Source organism: Podarcis bocagei (genome assembly GCF_964188305.1).
Source record: "Podarcis bocagei genome assembly, chromosome: 13".
In the NCBI taxonomy this organism is placed as follows: Eukaryota; Metazoa; Chordata; class Lepidosauria; order Squamata; family Lacertidae; genus Podarcis; species Podarcis bocagei.
In genome coordinates, this window is record NC_138138.1 from 1458528 (window position 1) to 1476242 (window position 17715).

The 17715-nt window shown below is 47.9% G+C and overlaps 1 protein-coding gene across 9 annotated transcripts in view; it reads right to left on the reverse strand.

The window, feature by feature from the left end:
• The window catches only part of KIAA1671, a 146455-nt gene that overhangs the window by 46317 nt on the left and 82423 nt on the right, over positions 1 to 17715 (reverse strand). Inside the window, exon 1 of one of the 9 annotated variants that reach the window (XM_081168479.1) lies at positions 16402 to 16833. The exons of the other annotated variants lie outside the window; for them this stretch is intronic. Within the exon in view, the coding sequence (XP_081024605.1) occupies positions 16402 to 16686 (285 nt within the window). The 5' untranslated portion in view covers positions 16687 to 16833. Of the gene's footprint in view, positions 1 to 16401; positions 16834 to 17715 lie in introns of those variants that run through there. 9 annotated transcript variants of the gene reach the window in all.

The following is a 17715-nucleotide window of genomic DNA, read 5'->3' on the forward strand; positions in this document are numbered from 1 at the left end:
GCTAAAGGGACAGCTTGAATGTGTAACCCATGACTGTGTCATGAAAGATTATCTTTAGATATCAAAATGTGCTATGGAAATTCTACCAATGATGGGAAGTGTCAAGAGACACCCCAAAAACCCTCCAGGCAAAACATTTGAAAGAGTTGCACCCCAGTTTGTGGTTGGGGGGCACATAGATGCAAGGCTGAGTTGCACACTTCTGCTACAGGCTGTTTCTTGGTGGGTCCATGTTGTCCACATAAAGTGAGAGGACTGGTACAGACACAGGCTGGCACCTTCTGGTGGCAAAATGGCGCGCGCTCTCTCTCTGTCTGTCTCTTATCCTTTGCATTTCAGCTGGTAGCATTTGATTGCAAATTCCTTCCACAGGTTGATCACAAACTTTGTAAAATAAAATAAAAAATAAAATAAAAAGCCCAAGTCTGTGACGTATGTGAGAAACAAACACCCCCCACCCATACACCCCTTTTTCAGAATATCTATGCTGCAGCTGGGACTGTGGCTGGTGAAAAGGTTTATATAACAATAACAATTTATTATTTATATGTCACCCATCTGACTAGGTTGCTGCAGCCACTCTGCCCCCCCCCCAGTAGTAAAAACACAATTTGCCCTTATCTGAAAGAGTCTGATGTTCAGCCTGCTCTTTAAGCCAGCAGTTCTTAACCACTGCAAGCAAAAGTCATCACAAAGGCAACCTAAGAACACGGAAATTTCCTCACCATACAGAAGCAGTTGTATGAAGAGTTCAAGGTGCCCGCCCATAGCCAAGTTGCTGAGCAATAGCTCCCCTAGACCTGTAGCAGTCTTCTATGTCACTGCTTTGCAATGTAACTACTCACCAGAATCCACATGATGCATTCAAGGTGCAGCAAGCAATCCTTGGTGCCTGCTTAGTTAGATACAGTTCTGTTCTCCACACTATCCCACTGAAAGCATGACACACAACCAAACAATCAGCTAAAATACACCAACCCTCATGCACCTCTTAGCTAGGCTCAGGTTGGGGTGAATTTTCAGAAAAAGGAAATCCAGCCACTCTCACAAATATTTGTCCACACACATCCTAGTTTCTAAGTCAGTGCATGGATTGGAATTTCTCTCAGAGGGAGATCAGATATACCAAGATGGGGCACAGAGAGGCAGTCTCTGGGATACGCTTTTGGCTTCAGTGCAACTACAAAAGTATGCCCCTGCCCTGATAACTTTCTCCAGCCTTCCTAAAAAGCTATGGGCCACCTGCAACCCTAAAGTAAGACAACCACCAACTTTTGCAAAGTGCTTGAACTGCCAGAGGCAACCCCGGTAACCTGGTAACTAGCTACAGTGGTGCCTCGCAATTTTTCGTCTTGCGAAGCACGGTTTCCCATAGGAATGCATTGAAAATCAATTAATGCGTTCCTATGGTCAAAAAAAGTCCAAACAAAGCCAAATTTGGTACAACAAGAGTTTATTAAGTGCTCTTTAAAGTCACACATACTGTAAAGCAGTGTTTCCCAACCTTGGGCCTCCAGCTGTTTTTGAACTACAATTCCCATCATCCCTGACCACTGGTCTTGCTAGCTAGGGATGATGGGAGTTGTAGTCCAAAAACAGCTGGAGGCCCAAGGTTGGGAAACACTGCTGTAAAGAGCATTTCAAAATTCAAACCCAGAATTTTTTTAAAAAAACAGCAGAGTGGCCCAATGGTCACAGAAAATCATAAAAATGCAGAAAAAACCCACAAGCTTCCAGATTCTTGCAAACCCCTCCCCAACTGTTCCCCCAGCCACCCAGCACACAGAAATTCAAATCCAGAATTTTTTTTAAAAAAACAGCAGAGTGGCCCAATGGTCACAGAAAATCATAAAAATGCAGAAAAAACCCACAAGCTTCCAGATTCTTGCAAACCCCTCCCCAACTGTTCCCCCAGCCACCCAGCACACAGAAATTCAAATCCAGAATTTTTTTTTAAAAAACAGCAGAGTGGCCCAATGGTCACAGAAAATCATAAAAATGCAGAAAAAAACACACACAAGCTTCCAGATTCTTGCAAACCCCTTCCCAACACCAAGTCCTTGAATTCCAAACACCCCAACCCAAAATCCAAAACCCCCCAAAAAAGTTTTAAAAGCTTAACTTACCAAATGGCTGCAAAAGAAGTTTTGGAAAAGCTTCAAAAATCACCAAAGTCTTTACAAACCTCAAAAAAGGCTACTATGTACACTGCGTTCTATGAGTTGCTCCTCGAAGTCAAGTCGCAACTGTATTGACGGTGTTAAGAAAAAGGAAACAAACTTGCAAGACGTTTTCGTCTTGCGAAGCAAGCCCATAGGGAAATTCGTCTTGCGAAGCAGCTCAAAAACGGAAAACCCTTTCGTCTAGCGAGTTTTCCGTCTTGCAAGGCATTCGTCTTGCGGGGCACCACTGTACTTGCAAGCCTCCTTTCACAGTCAACCCGTGCAGCTTGCGCCTGGAAAACAAGCAACCCCCTTCTACCAGCACAGCTTTAGGAGTGCCTGCAGTTCCATGGCTGCAATGTTTAGCTAGATGGATTAAAAACCCTTTCATTGACTAAAAATGTGCCCTCAATTACTCAATGTGATCTTTAAATCTATTTTTAATGCAATGAATTTTTAAAAAGAGAGGATGGAACAGCAGGCAGACGTGGCCTGTTTCCCTTTGCATTGTAAAAAATGCCTCCAAGTTGTCAGCCTACTCCATCTTGGTTCCTGCCCTCCAAATGTTTTGGACTACAACTCCCAGACAACCATGCCGGCTGGTGCCAATGCAGGTTGCAGGCCAGAACATCTGAAGGGCATTAGGTGGGGGAAGGCTGCTCCAAGGGCATTCTATAAAACAGAACTATTGCTTTTACACATGTACATATTTAAGTGATTAAACTGACCACAACATTTTAATCAGGTGACAATTTTAATGTCACTTTACTCAAGGTTTCCTGTCTCCACTCCAACTGAGCAGAGGGCTAACAGAGTACTCATGCCCAGCCTCCTGTTCTCACAGTGGCCAAGCAGATGCCCGTGGGAAACTGAGTGATACAGAACAGGCACATATTTCTTTTAAAAAGTTTACTGACCACACAGAAATGTAAAGGCAAAATCCACATATTGCTCCCCAGAAAGCACACCAAGACACACACACACACAAAATCCAAGCACCATTTCCAAATACTCACTACTGGATAGGTTAACTTTGCCCACAAGGATCTGAACATGGCCCAATGCCTTCTTCTAGACCCGGTGAAGAACCCCTGTCCAATGTGGAGATGGCGTTAGGCAGAGCAATTTCCTGAGTGAGAGACACCTTCCTCTCCCCTAACGTTTGCTGCTGCAGCAACAGATAAACAGTTCCTAGAACTGAGCAGGATCCTATCCCAGCTGACCTCACCAGCCATGGCACTTATCTGGAAGATTTCCCACAGCATGAAGACACAGCATTTTTCTGTAGCTGATGACTCCTCTGTAGAGGCAGAGAGGAGAAGGAGCCAGTGCAGCCACCAGCCCAACCCTCTGAACCCCAGCACACGAGTGGCTTGGGGTAGCCAACATTTCAAGGGCAGGGTGGGGGAAGGGCCAAGAAGGAAGCAGTCTAAAAAGTGTGCCTTGGAGCCCTGACAGGGTACATGGGAAGCTCTCTTATACCAAGCCAGATCTTCGGTGCCTCTAGCCTGTTCTATTTGCACTGCCCGGGGGTGGTTCTCCAGGCAACGGACCTTGTCAGCCCCATCCAGAGAAGCTGAGGATTGACCCTGCGTCCTTCTGCATGCACAGCACATGCTCTGCCAATGAGCCACTCTCCTTCCTTTGCCTAAAGTGTGGACTCCCAATATCCTCTATGTCTGAAGCATCAGATACTCCAAACTTAAGCCATCCAGTTGAATATCCCTTGTCTCTGAAATCCAGCAGAGGACACAGAAACATCACTGGGTCTAGGAAATATTGACAAGGAATATTGACTTTTTTCATGGGTTCCCCCTCCACAAAGTCTTACAAATGTCATTTTAGGAAGGTGTCTAGACCAGTGTTTCCCAACCTTTTTTGGGCAAAGGCACACTTGTTTGATGAAAAAATTCTCGAGGCACACCACCATTACAGCCCCGTGACGTCAGCGCGCAGCGTCACGCCGGGAGGGACGCACGAAAGTGTAAGTTTCAATTTTTTCCCCTCCCCCTTGCCGGGGAACCTCCAAGCTTTGGGGGTGGGAGGAGGCAGCAAAGCGAGGCAGGAAGGAGAGCGCGGCTTGGCTGGGTGAGCTTTGGCAGGGGCAGGGAATGAGAGCCGCAAGGCGGGCGCTGCGGACGGAGGCGCTGCCCGCCGAGCTCGCAGGCAGCCAGGCAGGCAGACGGCGAGAGCCCCGCGCTGGGCAGCCTCTCCTCGCCGCCGCCGCCCCGCCTCTCGCCGCCCGACTCGCCCGCCTCCCTCCAGGCAACATCTCACGGCACACCAGGCAACATCTCGCGGCACACTAGTGTGCCGCGGAACAGTGGTTGGGAAACACTGGTCTAGACTTCTCCCTGCTAGAACTCTTTAGCTGGAAACCACAACAGTTAAACATGACAGAGTCTGACTTACATGTGTATTTTGGACATGCTAGAAAGAGTTCTGATAGTAGCACAACTCATTTAAACAAGGCTCATTTAAAGTTGTTATTATTATTACTACTATTTATTACACATCCTTCACCCCCAGGTCCCAAGGCTTGTTTACAATAATTAAAACACAAATGCAGCACCACCCCAAATCACCAGTCCTACTAAGAGGAGATGCATTGAAACTAATGAACATGGCTAACAGGTCCATTAATTTTAGTGAGTCTACTCTGAGCAGAAGTTACTTGGATCCAACCCTCAGGCTCCAGCCTGGTCTACACAAGTGAGGTGACAAAACATTCCTGGACTGTCCCATTTCAGACTGCAGGGGATGTACTATAGACCAGTGTTTCCCAACCGGTGTTCCGCGGCACACTAGTGTGCCGCGAGATGTTGCCTGGTGTGCCGCGAGATGTTGCCTGGAGGGAGGCGGGCGAGTCCAAAAAAGGTTGGGAAACACTGATTAAGTTTCTCTTTCAAAAAGGAAACGTGGGTTAAAGCGGCGCCGCCGCCCCCCACTCACTTTCCTGCTCTGGCTTCCCTAACAGTTTTCCGAGTTGTGTCACTGGATCCAGCCCCCTTTTCCACAGGTGACATGGGGCTGGAGGGAGGGAAAGAGGGCTTTACGTCGCGCACAAAGGCAGCCTCCTAGAAGCGCTCTGGGCCGGCGCCGTTTCGCCGAAGGCGCCGGAGGACCCCCACCCTCAGCTCCTTCAGAAAGGAAGCCCCGCCCCTCGGCTCCCTACGAGGCCAGCCGCTGCACGCACGCGCCGGCTCGTCATCAGCTCCGTCTGTTTCCAACCCCCCTGCTCGCCTTCGCACGAGCTCAGTCGGGTCCCTCAGCCGAAGAAGCGGAGCCTTTCTTTGCCGCCTCTTCCTTCTTCCCCGGGTCTCACTCCGGTTTGGGGCCTCCCCTGCCGCCGCCGGCCACCTCGGCCCCGCCGCCGCCCCCTCCTCCGCCCGCTATCGCCGCCACCACCACAACAGCCGCCGCCGCCTCAGCTGGGCCCATGCCTGCCGGGAGCGGCGGCGGCAGCAGCAGCAGCAGCGCCCCGGCGCCCTTCTCTCACGGCGGCGACCCGGCCCTGAACGAGCAGGAGAAGGAGCTCAAGCGGCGCCTCAAGCGGCTCTACCCGGCCGTGGACGAGCAGGAGACGCCGCTGCCGCGCTCCTGGAGCCCGAAGGACAAATTCAGCTACATCGGCCTCTCGCAGAACAACCTGCGCGTCCACTACAAAGGTAGAGGGACGGAGGGAGGGCGAGGCCGAGGCCACCGCCATCCCCAGGCCCCCTCAGCCTCTTCCTCCGAAAGGCAGGCTGAGAAACTCCCAGGGAAGCTCTGAATGTCTCCCCCGAAACCGTCGGGAGGCTACGGTTGTTGCCTTTCTCCGCCGAGGTCGGTGGACCCTGAGCCTAGGCTTCCTTCCCGCACCCCGCTTTCCGAAGACCGCACACCAGTTGGGCCAGTACATATTCCCCTCCCGTGACTGGAGCGGAATAGCCCTTTCTCTTCTTCCCCAACCCTTGTCGTTGGAGGAGTCCCTCAGTCCCTCGCTTTGCTGCCTCCTCCCCCCCCCCACCCCCAAAGCTTGGAGGTTCCCCGGCAAGGGGGAGGGGAAAAAATTGAAACTTACACTTTCGTGCGTCTCTCCCGGCGTGACGCTGCGCGCTGACGTCACGGGGCTGTAATGGTGGTGTGCCTCGAGATTTTTTTCATCAAACAAGTGTGCCTTTGCCCAAAAAAGGTTGGGAAACACTGCTATAGACAGACACAGACACACACACACACCACTTTGCATGTGGAAAACATCTCCAACCTTTTGCTTAATAAGCTGGTTTGCTGTGCAGAGTGAGTTTATTTGGGAAGAGTGGGAAGAGCTCAGATATGCAGCTGCCTCTCCTACTAATGGCAGCCTACAATGGTACAATCCAGGAGCACAGTTTTACCCCCACCCCCTCTGTAGTGTGACCAGGATTTCAGAGAGTTCCCCATCAATAGTGCAATCACCAAGAACATACACATGCCTGCTCTCGTGGTATGTAGGTGGATGTGACAGAACAGCAAATGTTATGGACTATTGCTAAAAACCACAAAGGGATGAACAGGAGATGAGACCTTAGCGATCCTTGAGACTTACTTGGTCATTAGCAAACTAGGACAGTTGCAGGTTTGGGAACACACACCAGCCAAAGAGATGCAAAACTCTGACAGCTTGCAACAGGCCAGTCTCTCTCATCTCCATGCACTAGGAGAACAAGTCCTGCTGCTATATTAAAGCAGTGCAGGAGATGCAAGCAGAGCTCATTTTTCTCAACACCTAACTAAACATCCCACCTACTCTTGTGCTATGAAGCTGAATGCTCTCACTGCTAATAATACCAAGGTTGCTATGCAACCAGAAGGCTGCCTGAATAATCTAAGTTACGTATTTCTCTCCCACAGCATCCTGCAAGTGACATCACTTTTGTGGAGCCATGAACATTTAGTATCAACAAACATTTTGCTTGTTGTATGCAGCAGTGGTGGTATTCCTTATGATTTTGTGGCCTATCTTGCAAAAGGTTTAGACTGGATGCCACAAACATAAAATCAGAAGAGATATAATAGAGAAATGAAATCAACCCTATCAACAAAGCTCAAAACTGAAAGGGCTCAAAGGAGAGAAAGCAGTAAGGCCAGCAAAGCACACACTCACTTGCACTTAAGTTTCGCAGACAGAAAAGTCCTTCTTCACACAGCGCATAAACTATGGAACTCCCTCCCACAGGAAATGGCTTTAAAAGAGGACTAGATAAAGAGAGGGCTTTCAATGGATACTAGCCAGGATGGCTATGTTCCTGTTGCAGGAAACCACAGGAGGGAGAGAATGCGTGTGCTTATACCCTGCTTATGGGGTTTCCACTGAGGCATCTGGTTGGCTACTGTCAAAGCAGCATGGTGGACTGGATGGGCTGCTGGCCAGATCCAGAGGGCTCCTTTTTTGTTCAAAATGCTGCTGGTGGGGCACTCAAAGTGCAGTCCATCTGAGCGAGAAGGGGAAGGGCCAGGTGAAAAGGAAGGGTTAAAATTCATATGGTATGAAGTCAAGGAGGTGGAGTGGAGTGCACCTGATGGGATAGGCCTCATGGCAAATGGAGAAGGTTGACATTTCAATGTATTCAGGAAGCCATCACCAGGTGGCTGCCAGAAGCAGAATGATGCAGAATCCTCATCTGCAATGAATACAGTGGTGCCTCACAAGACAAAAAGAATCCGTTCTGTGATTCTCTTCGTCTAGCGGTTTTTTCGTCTTGCGAAGCAAGCCCATTGAAGGATTAGCGGATTAGCGCTATTAGCGGCTTATCTGCTGATCGGATCAGCTGATAAGTGGCTTAGCGGCTTAGAAAAAGGGGGGGAGGAAAAAAACCCAGCAGGAACTCGCAAGACATTGTCGTCTTGCGAAACAAGCCCATAGGAAATTCGTTTTGCGAAGCACCTCCAAAACGGAAAACTCTTTCGTCTAGCGAGTTTTCCGTCTTGCGAGGCATTCGTCTTGCGGGGCACCACTGTACCAGGTTGGTGCACTCTTTTCACAGGTTCAGAGGCACCCGATGGCATCAAAGTGCTGCTCCAAAGGTTCACATGGAAACAAAGGTATCTGCATACCTGATTCTGCAGTACAAGACTGCCAACCTCAGGCTTGTAAAGGTCCCCTCACCAAGTGGGTGGCAGGCCTGCAAAGAGATGGTGTTTGCTTTAAGATCAGAGGAAGCTTTATGAAATGATGAAGCAGGAACTGGGAGGACAGGGCAGTTCAATTTGGTAAAATTAAAAGCAAGTGTGCTCTCTGAATGCATGGAGAAGCTGGAATTAGAACTGGAATTTTTATTATCTAACCTGACACAAGCATTCCCTGGGCTGATGTTTAGAAGCAAGTAACCAGATGGCTTAACATATGGGTCTGAAAGCTTGCAGCTGGAGGAAGACCCAGATTATCCCTGACCACAGATGGCTTACTTGAATACCAAGATCTTGCACACTACTTCCTGGAGACGCTCAGGCCTTTTCAGACCTCTCTTGTCTAGCCTGCCCTGGCAAGAAACAGCTGGAATTTGAGATAAAGATGGCAGCAGCTGATTTGCATGCAAAACCAGGCTGAACAGGCAGCAGGAAGATGACCTCTAGTCTAGGAGTGGTATTCAAGTAAGCTTCACTAACTGTAAAACTTAGTCTCATCCATTCATTTCAACGTTTCTACTCTGAGTAAAACTTACTTAAGTACCACACTAGGTTTCTTCCTGATATGCTGGTTTTCCCAAGAGAAAATCTCTTCCTGCAGTCTGATGCCGTATGGTCTGCAAATCTTTACCAGCTCGCCTGCTATGTGTGTGTCAGCTAGGCATGAGATCCAGTGGAATGGGGAAGTCTCCCACAAAGGGGTTCCAGCATAAGCACATATCAGCCAGTTGCTGCGCATACTCCCTCGGGCCAGCCCAAAGAGCAGCCCCTAAGGCCTTTCTGGAGAACACAAACACAGTTCTCTCCTCCAAATTCCTTGGCAGTCAAACACTAGCCACTCATTGTTTGTCACAGACTGGGTTTACACTACAGCGTAAAACATTAGTTAACATCTCCAAGAATGTTCCTTAACCAAAAAGGGGGTGGGGATGATGTACTGTTATGAAAGCTGGTAATGTTGTTTAAAAGGAGAATGTAGGATAAAGCATGACTAAAACAAATTGTCCAAGGTCACCATGAATGGCAAGTCCATTTTCCTGCCTGGCGCTAGTTTCCCAGCTGTAAGCACAGCTTCCCTGCACCTTTCCTACCAGCCCCTCAAAAAATCCGTGACACTCCCTCTGCATCCTTCCAAAGGCATAAGATGCTTCTTGGGGCAGGTAGGAGTCTCACATTCACACCTTACGTACTGATCAGCCCTCCACTTAACTGCTCTAAACCTCAGTTCTCCCATCTGAAAAGTGAGGATATACTACCAAAATCACCAACCCATAAAAATGGCTCCACTTTGTGCAAGTTAGAAAGTGACATTGCCAACAGTCAAAGCTGATTTGGAATGGCTCTTGTGAGTGCTAACAAGGAGTTGATTGCCAAATAGTTCCTGATGTAAAATCCAGCGTTAGTCTTGGTTGCATTTAAAAGACTTATATCAGGCTTCCTCAACCTCGGCCCTCCAGATGTTTTTGGCTTACAACTTCCATGATCCCTAGCTAGCAGGACCAGTGGTCAGGGATGATGGGAATTGTGGTCTCAAAACATCCGGAGGGCTGAGGTTGAGGAAGCCTAACTTAGAGGCTCATGGAAAGCTCCTTTAACGCTGTAGTGGTTCATGTTAAATTTTCTTCTACAAAGCTAACTTTTCTCCAATGAGAGAAAATATTTGATTTTTACATTTCCTGCAAGAATATTGTAGCACATACTTTAGAAAGAATCTGTGCAGCTCTCAAGAGATCAGCAGAAAATCTGACAATGATGAAAACAAAATTTTTATCTGCTTTTAAATTTTGTCAACTTATAAACAAAAAACCCAGAAATTGTTCTAGTGAGGAAGCCTGAACTGAGAAGGGTAAAACTAGCATTCATGTGGCAGGCAACCAGCAAATTGCTATTATTTGACCTACAGAGCACCTTAACTGGTAAACATTTTCCACCCCTTCCTTTGGTTTATCCTTGAAATCAAATGGGCAATAGAGAACTACATCCCTGCCTTTCATTATCATTAGGTACTCAAGAATGCTTATGGAGCTGAAATATAGACAATACAGTGGTGCCTCGCAAGACGAAATTAATCCGTTCCGCGAGCCTCTTCGTCTAGCGGTTTTTTCGTCTTGCGAAGCAACCCTATTAGCGGCTTAGCGGATTAGCACTATTAGCGGTTTAGCGGCTATTAAAGGCTTAGCGGCTATTAAAGGCTTAGCGGATTAGCGGCTAAAAGGCTATTAGCGGCTATTAAAGGCTTAGCGGATTAGTGGCTAAAAGGCTATTAGCGGCTTAGTGGCTTAGAAAAAGGGGGGGAAAGCGAAAAAACATCGGAACACTTGCAAGACGTTTTCGTCTTGCAAAGCAAGCCCATAGGGAAAATCGTCTTGCGAAGCAGCTCAAAAACAGAAAACCCTTTCGTCTAGCGGGTTTTCCGTCTTGCGAGGCATTCGTCTTGCGGGGCACCACTGTATCAACCAAACCAGCACCACGTATCAGAAAAACAGCAGCTGGAGAACAATAACAAAACATTACAACCAGGACAGAGAACATAAGAAGGATGTCCACCAGCTTCCTAACCCTTGTGAGGGAGTGGGGACCAGGTGGGCTTCTCTAGGAGGTGAGTTTCCAAAGGAATGGCACCATCAGCAAGGAAACCTGGCTGCCTCCTCACCTCTTTGGTAAAGAGAGCAAAGAGGGGAAACCTACTCGCATACCAACTGCAAGTGCCATAGCATCTGGAAGAGAGAGGGTGCCTGAAACAGCAGCAGCTGTTTCATGAAAGCACAAAAGATTAGGCATGTCTACCATTTCAGCTGACCTACTAACATTTACCATCACTTCTGATAAAGTGCCCAAATGATCCCAATCCTCCCTGCCTGGTAGCTGAGAGGTGACCTGCCAAGTGCCACAGACCTGGCTGGCATCTGAAAGATTTGTTGATTCTGCTTAGCTGAATAAAGCACTGCTGGGTCACTGCCACAAGAGCTATACGTGGAACACCTGAAAGATTTCATAGAAACAGCAGCAGCCGCCTTATATGGACTCGGACCCTTGTGTGCATCTAGCTCAGTGCTATCTACATAAACTGGCAGCAGCTGTCCTGGGTTTCAGGCTGGGATTTTTCCCAGTCCTACCTGGAGATGTCTGGGATTGAACTGGGGATCTGCATGCAAAACAGGTTTCTGCCAATGAGCTACAGCCCTTGCCCCAAAGGGAAGCTCTTCAAACTTGTTACCCTTAATCCACAGCACCACACTGCCTCTCAGAATGTTGCTCTGAGTTACCCACAATGTGCAAAGGCAACAATTATTATTCTATTCAGAATTTTGGGTTTTAAAAAAAAGATGTATGGCCAGCATGTCTATGGAATCAAGTTCTTACAGCTGTCTGATGTTTCCCTTTGCATGTACCAAGGAGTAATTAGGTTTAAATACCATTTGCTTCCGGATGCATTCTCAGGAGGCTTCCTTCTTCTTTTAGAATAATTAGGACTACCTTTCAATAAAGTGACTTGCAACATATAAACATGCATCCCAAATGCAACAGAAGTGCAGTAAAAACATTCCAAAGGCTCCTCCTTCACGGGCTGATTCTTCTGCCCCCAAAGTGATGCCACCTGCACCAGCAGCCGAATGAGGGCGGAGCACGCTGAGTGGCCCCTGGTAGTGGGGGGAGCGGGAGAGGAGCACTGTATGTGGAATGGAGTATTTTGGGGAAAGACCTGGCTGGCTGGAACCTTGAGCAGCAGCACTCCACGCTGCAATCTTGTGCTACACTAAAGATTACTAAAGATAAAAGGGAACCCTGTGGTTTAACTCAAATCATTTTGGGTCCCATTTGTCAGGTTGGTTTAGCACAATTATTCCACTTAACTCTGACGTGTCAGATTGAAACTTGATACACACATTCAGAAACAATTCTACATTCTAAACACCAAGCCCCAGTTCAACTCCTGCAACCATTTTCAAGGGGAAGATAGAATCATAGAATTGTAGGGCTGGAAGGGACCCCAGGGGCTATCTAGTCCAACCCCCTGCACTGCAGAAATCAGTAACATGATGTGGACGCAATGGGGTATGGAGATGTTGGCAGACAAGCAGGTGCACATGTACAGGGTACAAGGATAGATTTCCACCCATTTTCAAGAGCAAACGAGGTCTCTGACTGCGCTATGTTAGGGTAAGTTATCTAGGAATATTGCCTATTAACACACCAACTTCATTTTAACTTGGTGAGACGTGGTTTCCAGAAGGCACCATCTGAAAACTAGAGATGGGAAGAATACAGTAAACAGAAGAAGCCTTTTTCTTAGAGGCCAAGCCTCTTCTGCAAGCAAATTCCACAGCCTATTAAAGAGGTTATCAAGTGGAAAACTATGAACTGCTTGGGTGCCGGTTCTAGTCCCCTTGTTTATTAAATTCAGTTGATTTGTGTTGTCACTGTGTATGATAGGGTTGCCAAACATATGACAACCCATGTCGGCAGTGTCGTTTTTGGCAATTTCCCTTTAAAATAGCTCCAAAACTTCATTTATTTTTGGTGAATTTGCCAAAAAAAGCAGAAGAGAAAAACCAACCAGTGCTCTGCACCCTCCCACCAGCTTTATGGGCTTTCATTTTACATAATTGTAAAAAGAGCTCTGCACTAGCCTGGCCCACTAAGTGACCTAGCTGCCAATCAGGGACTCAAAAGAAAGACAAGATGTATGCCATGGAATAATACACAGGAAGTGGAGTGCCTGGGCCTGACATTGACAGCCCTTCCCTGTACTCAAGTCTGCAAAATCATGGAAGTCCAGACCAAAAGTAATCCCCAAATGTAGGTCATTTATGTCTTTGGACAGGAGTAAAGGGGTAAAATGCCAACATCCATCTTGCCCCTTGACGAAGCTTAAAGCCAGATTCGGAGAACGCTGCTGCTGCTGCTGGTGGTGCCTTAAGTGAGGCTCCCATAGTTTGTTTACCCAATTAGACTCTCAACATGAACTTCCTTCCGGAGGAGCCATCTGTAGGCGCTTGCCACAATGAGCACCAAGACAAAGTGAGGACCACAAGCCCTGCTTAAGGTCAGGAAGCTCCAGAGTCCAATTCTGATCAGAGATCCAAGCTTGAAATATAGGCAGGATCATCTGAAGCAAAGAGACAGATTCTTGACTAAACAGACTCGTTTTGTGATAAAGGCCTGTTTCTTTAAAACCCTTCAGTGCAACCATGGGGGTGGGGGTTACAAAAGAAACTTTCTCCCTGTTTGTCAAAATGTGGCCTCTGGTCAGGTCCAAAAGAAGTCAGGAAGTCACACCATGTCAGGAACCAGGAGTTCCTGGAGACAGGAGGAGAAAGGATCTGGGGGACAAAAAGAAAACAATGACATAAATCCAGCTGACAAGTGAAGCAGTAACTGCCCCAAAACTCTACTGCTACAGCCTCTGCTTTTCAGGGTTGAGAGTGGCCAACCAATATGACAGCCAGCCATCAGAAGCAGGAGTCTGTGCCCTAAAGCTACCAAGCGTCTGGTCTGTCCTTTTGGAATTCAATCTCTGACATCTTCCCTCCTGGGAAGATGAGAAAGACTTTGCCTGAAATTCTGGAGAGCCAACCCCAGTCAGTATAGACTAGTTCTGCCATGACTCTCCCACGTTGGCAGAAGCCATCATTTTTGTACATGTTCAAGGCTACATGGAGATCACAAACCAAGGCTGCTCCCCTTCATGGGAGCCCCAGTCTGAGGGCAGATCCTCATCATGTATTTAAACCACACCCAACACACATTTTAAAGTACATGTCACCCACCAAAGAATTCTGGGAGATGTAGTTTCCCTTTACAGAGCTGCAATGTCCAGTACTCACAACAAACTACAGCTCCCAGGATTCTTTGGGGTGTAGTCATGCACTTTAAATGTATGTTAGATGTGACTTGAAAGCATGGTGTGGATCTGCCTTGTGGTCTTGGCTAGCTGTGCCAAGAGACTTGGTTGGTACAGGGCAACTTCCTAAGTATCTTACCACATTCATTTCTGTACTACAAACTTCTATCAGCTGTGCACCAGTGCAGTTTTTCACGACCTCCTCTAAAGAACCCTGGAACAATAACTTGTGCAGTTGCAAAACTACACATGTTTAAGCAGTTCTTGTTCATTCTGAACAGGGCTGACACAGGACAATATCCTTCCTTACAGAAAAGAGGCATAACCCTTGGGAACTTTAGGTTAAGAATTATATGGCACAGAGAAAATTAAAAGCCTCAACCATGGCAGGTTCAATGTGGAGACCATGTGCTTGACCTCACCTTCTGGACAAAGTTTTTCAGCATGACCAGATATTTGCTGAAATTAATCAAATTTACTTCTGATAACTGTTGGTGCCATGCCAACAACCGCCCAGATAAGAGTAGATTTCTGGCACCAAATTGCTCTGCAACCTGGATCAGCCATAAACAAATCATTCAACCCAAGTGTCACTTTTAATCTCTACAATTCTGATCAACACCACTTAAGGTACATTCCCCTCCCGCAACCAGCTTTGTTATTCAAACAACCTGCCTTTGCCTACCTCTTACACAATAATATCTTTTTAGTTTCTCTGGCAGGCCCAGCCAAAGAGTAAAAAAAGAACAGCTCAGGCCATGGAGGAGGTTTAACTCTTCGCTCTCAAAACACTCTAGCATGAGGCTGCAGAAGCCACCCTTCTGCTGTGTTGTAGATACCAACATGTAAAATCTGAAGCAGTGTCATTAGAGGTAACAAGTGTGGTAGCTGTGACCCTGGCACCTCACTTCTGGATGGAATAAACCTTCTGGACATCCCACAGGGCCTTCTGGAGAAGGTGGGTTCAAGGCAATGAAACATGAAGGGTGAAACTGCTGGGTCTAAGCCCAGCTGGAGCAGGGGGAAGTCAGCCAGCTGGAAGAATATTCCCCCTAGGAACCGGCCAAAGAGTTGAAAAGCCAAGACCTATCCTGCCCAGTCTGAAATTTGGGGAGCCTTTCTGAGAAGCCTTCCTGGGACATTGGAGAACCTGAAGATGCCAATGGGCAAGAGAGAGCTTGGCATTCCACACAAACCAAAGAACCCATTTTTAAAATTATACTCCCAGCCCACTCTTGCTTCAGCAAATTCAGAGCACTCGTAAACTTACACTTCCCCCTATCTACACTTTCCTCAAAGTACGGTAATAAGAAATGTCCTTGCAGCATATTCTCAACGTTGGAGGTAAATTCCCTCTCAAGGCTGAATTGGCTAAGTTTAGAATCACAGCAGCCTTTCCTGGCATTATGCTGGAACTGAACAAGGCCGCAAACAATGATTTCTTCAGGAAGCCCTTGTGTGTGTGCACTATGCAACTGCAAGTCCCCATGGTCCTGTTCACACTCACACCCCCACACCCCCCATTGACCTGGTTAGACTTTAAGGGAAGCTGAGCATGAGTGAACAAGAAACCTTTTACATGGCTCCCCAGCAGGGACTTAGCCCACGACCACAGACAGGCACCCAGGTGTTACGTTATCAACTGAGAGAACAAAAAGGCCAAACACAGCTCTTTTGTGTTTTGCCACAGGGCCCTCAGAAAGGGCGGCCGAGGGAGCATGTTGATCTTGGACCCAGGGTCAGTCAGGGACTTAATGGGAGGAAGGGTGAGTCAGGCTTCACCCCAAATACCATTTCCTAAGCTCCGGTTCAAAGTCCTCATAAGAGGAAGCACCCTTGAGCATTTGCAGAGTGTTTCCAGCTGTTCCTTCCTTGCCTCCCCTTCAAAGTTTAGAATTAGGGAAGCAACATTCCAGAACAGAGAAGACATTTATTCAGGACCAAGCTCCAAGCAACTGTCCCTAGGAGTGCTTTCTTTTTTAGCCCCATGCCTGCATCCAAGGACTTTGAGTTATTTCAAGAAGAAATGAGCCACAGACCAATCGCCCTGTTGCCCAAGTACCTTTGGGACAATGAAGGCTAAAAGATCTGAAAGAAACACCCAACAATGCTAAAATGATCAACAGCAGGAGGCTTTTTTCCTTCTTAAAACTAAACAGAGATACATTTGCAAGCACACAAACTGTAGCAGGGTTACCAGCCTAGAATGCAACAGCAACCATCCTGGCAACTTAAAAGGGTGCTTACAAGGTCAGGCTGCTCCGAGCTGGCTTGCGTCTTCCTCAGAGAGGAAAGCCTTTGCTGACTGCGCATGGAAAACCTGCGGAAGGACTCTCTGCTCCGGGATGCAAAGTGCCTGAAGGAGGAGGTGCGCTTGAAAGGGGCTCTGCTTGCCCCCACCCCACTCGTTCGTTCAGGGGCAACTGCAGTTGTGACTAAATTCAGCGCCTCTTGCAAGGACCTTCGCACGGAGCCCACCCAGTGGGTCATGTGGTTCTGCGCCACCGTCAGCTTGTCTCCAAGGTAATCCATTGCTCCAAGGCACCCAAAAAGGCGGATGGGCTTGCGGGGGGGGGGGGGAGAGAGACAGACCGATAAATTTACTTCCCCCTAAAATGAAACCAAAGCTGACCGGGAGCCAGAAACTACTAAACACTCTTGAAAATCTAGTTACAAAAAGAAAAATGGGGAAAAGGAGCATGGGGGATGGGGGGGAGGATGGAATAAGGCTGGTAAATTTCTAAGTTTTAAAAAAATCAAGAATTTTCCTCCTCAGTTGTGGATGCCTCTTTGAACCAAATTCACCCAGTAAAAATGCATCTGATATATCAAGCACATTAAGAACAGAAATCTAGAGCTTGCTTTGGCAGCAGAATGGCATTTGGTCTTCTTTCTCATTCCCACACAGTCTCAGGGAACTCCTTTCCACAGGCCAGTTTGGCAATTTTCGAGTTGAGAATCCTAGAAAAGCAGCTCCTCTTCTCTTCCTTCCCCCTCTGGCCTGGTGAGCTTCTGAGGCAGCAGCACAGAGAATGAAGTTCCGAAGCTGGCCTTTGACCCATTCATGAGATGGGCTCTTCCCATCTCCCTAGAAAGCCAGTCCTTCAAAGGTAGGTACCAGTGATGGCCACAGAAGCCCCCACCCTGTCAGAGCTCCGTTTTAATCTCCGGCATCGCCGCGACCAGCACTTGCCTTAATTTCTAGAGCCCCATCAGTTCCAAGATGGGGAGAACGATGTGAAGCATGCTGCCTTTGAGACCCTGCTTGCCTGACTCACAGCCTCCGGAAAGTCTTTTGCATGGCTCCCCGGCTCAGGGATGTTCTAGAGACTGAGAGCTTGAGAGTGAGCGATTGCTGGCTGTTCCAGGAGAGGCAGCAGAAAGGCAGGCTTCCTCAAAGCACTCCTCTCCACCTTTGTGCCACTAGAAGGCACCCTCCAGAAATGCTGCTGGCTGCCGCAGCACTGGGCAAGCCCACCTGGGTGTCTGCAAGTGGAGGGGTAGCTCGCTCAGGGAGACTCTGAGAGCAGCTTGAGGCAGAAGAGGCTCCAGGCAGTGGCC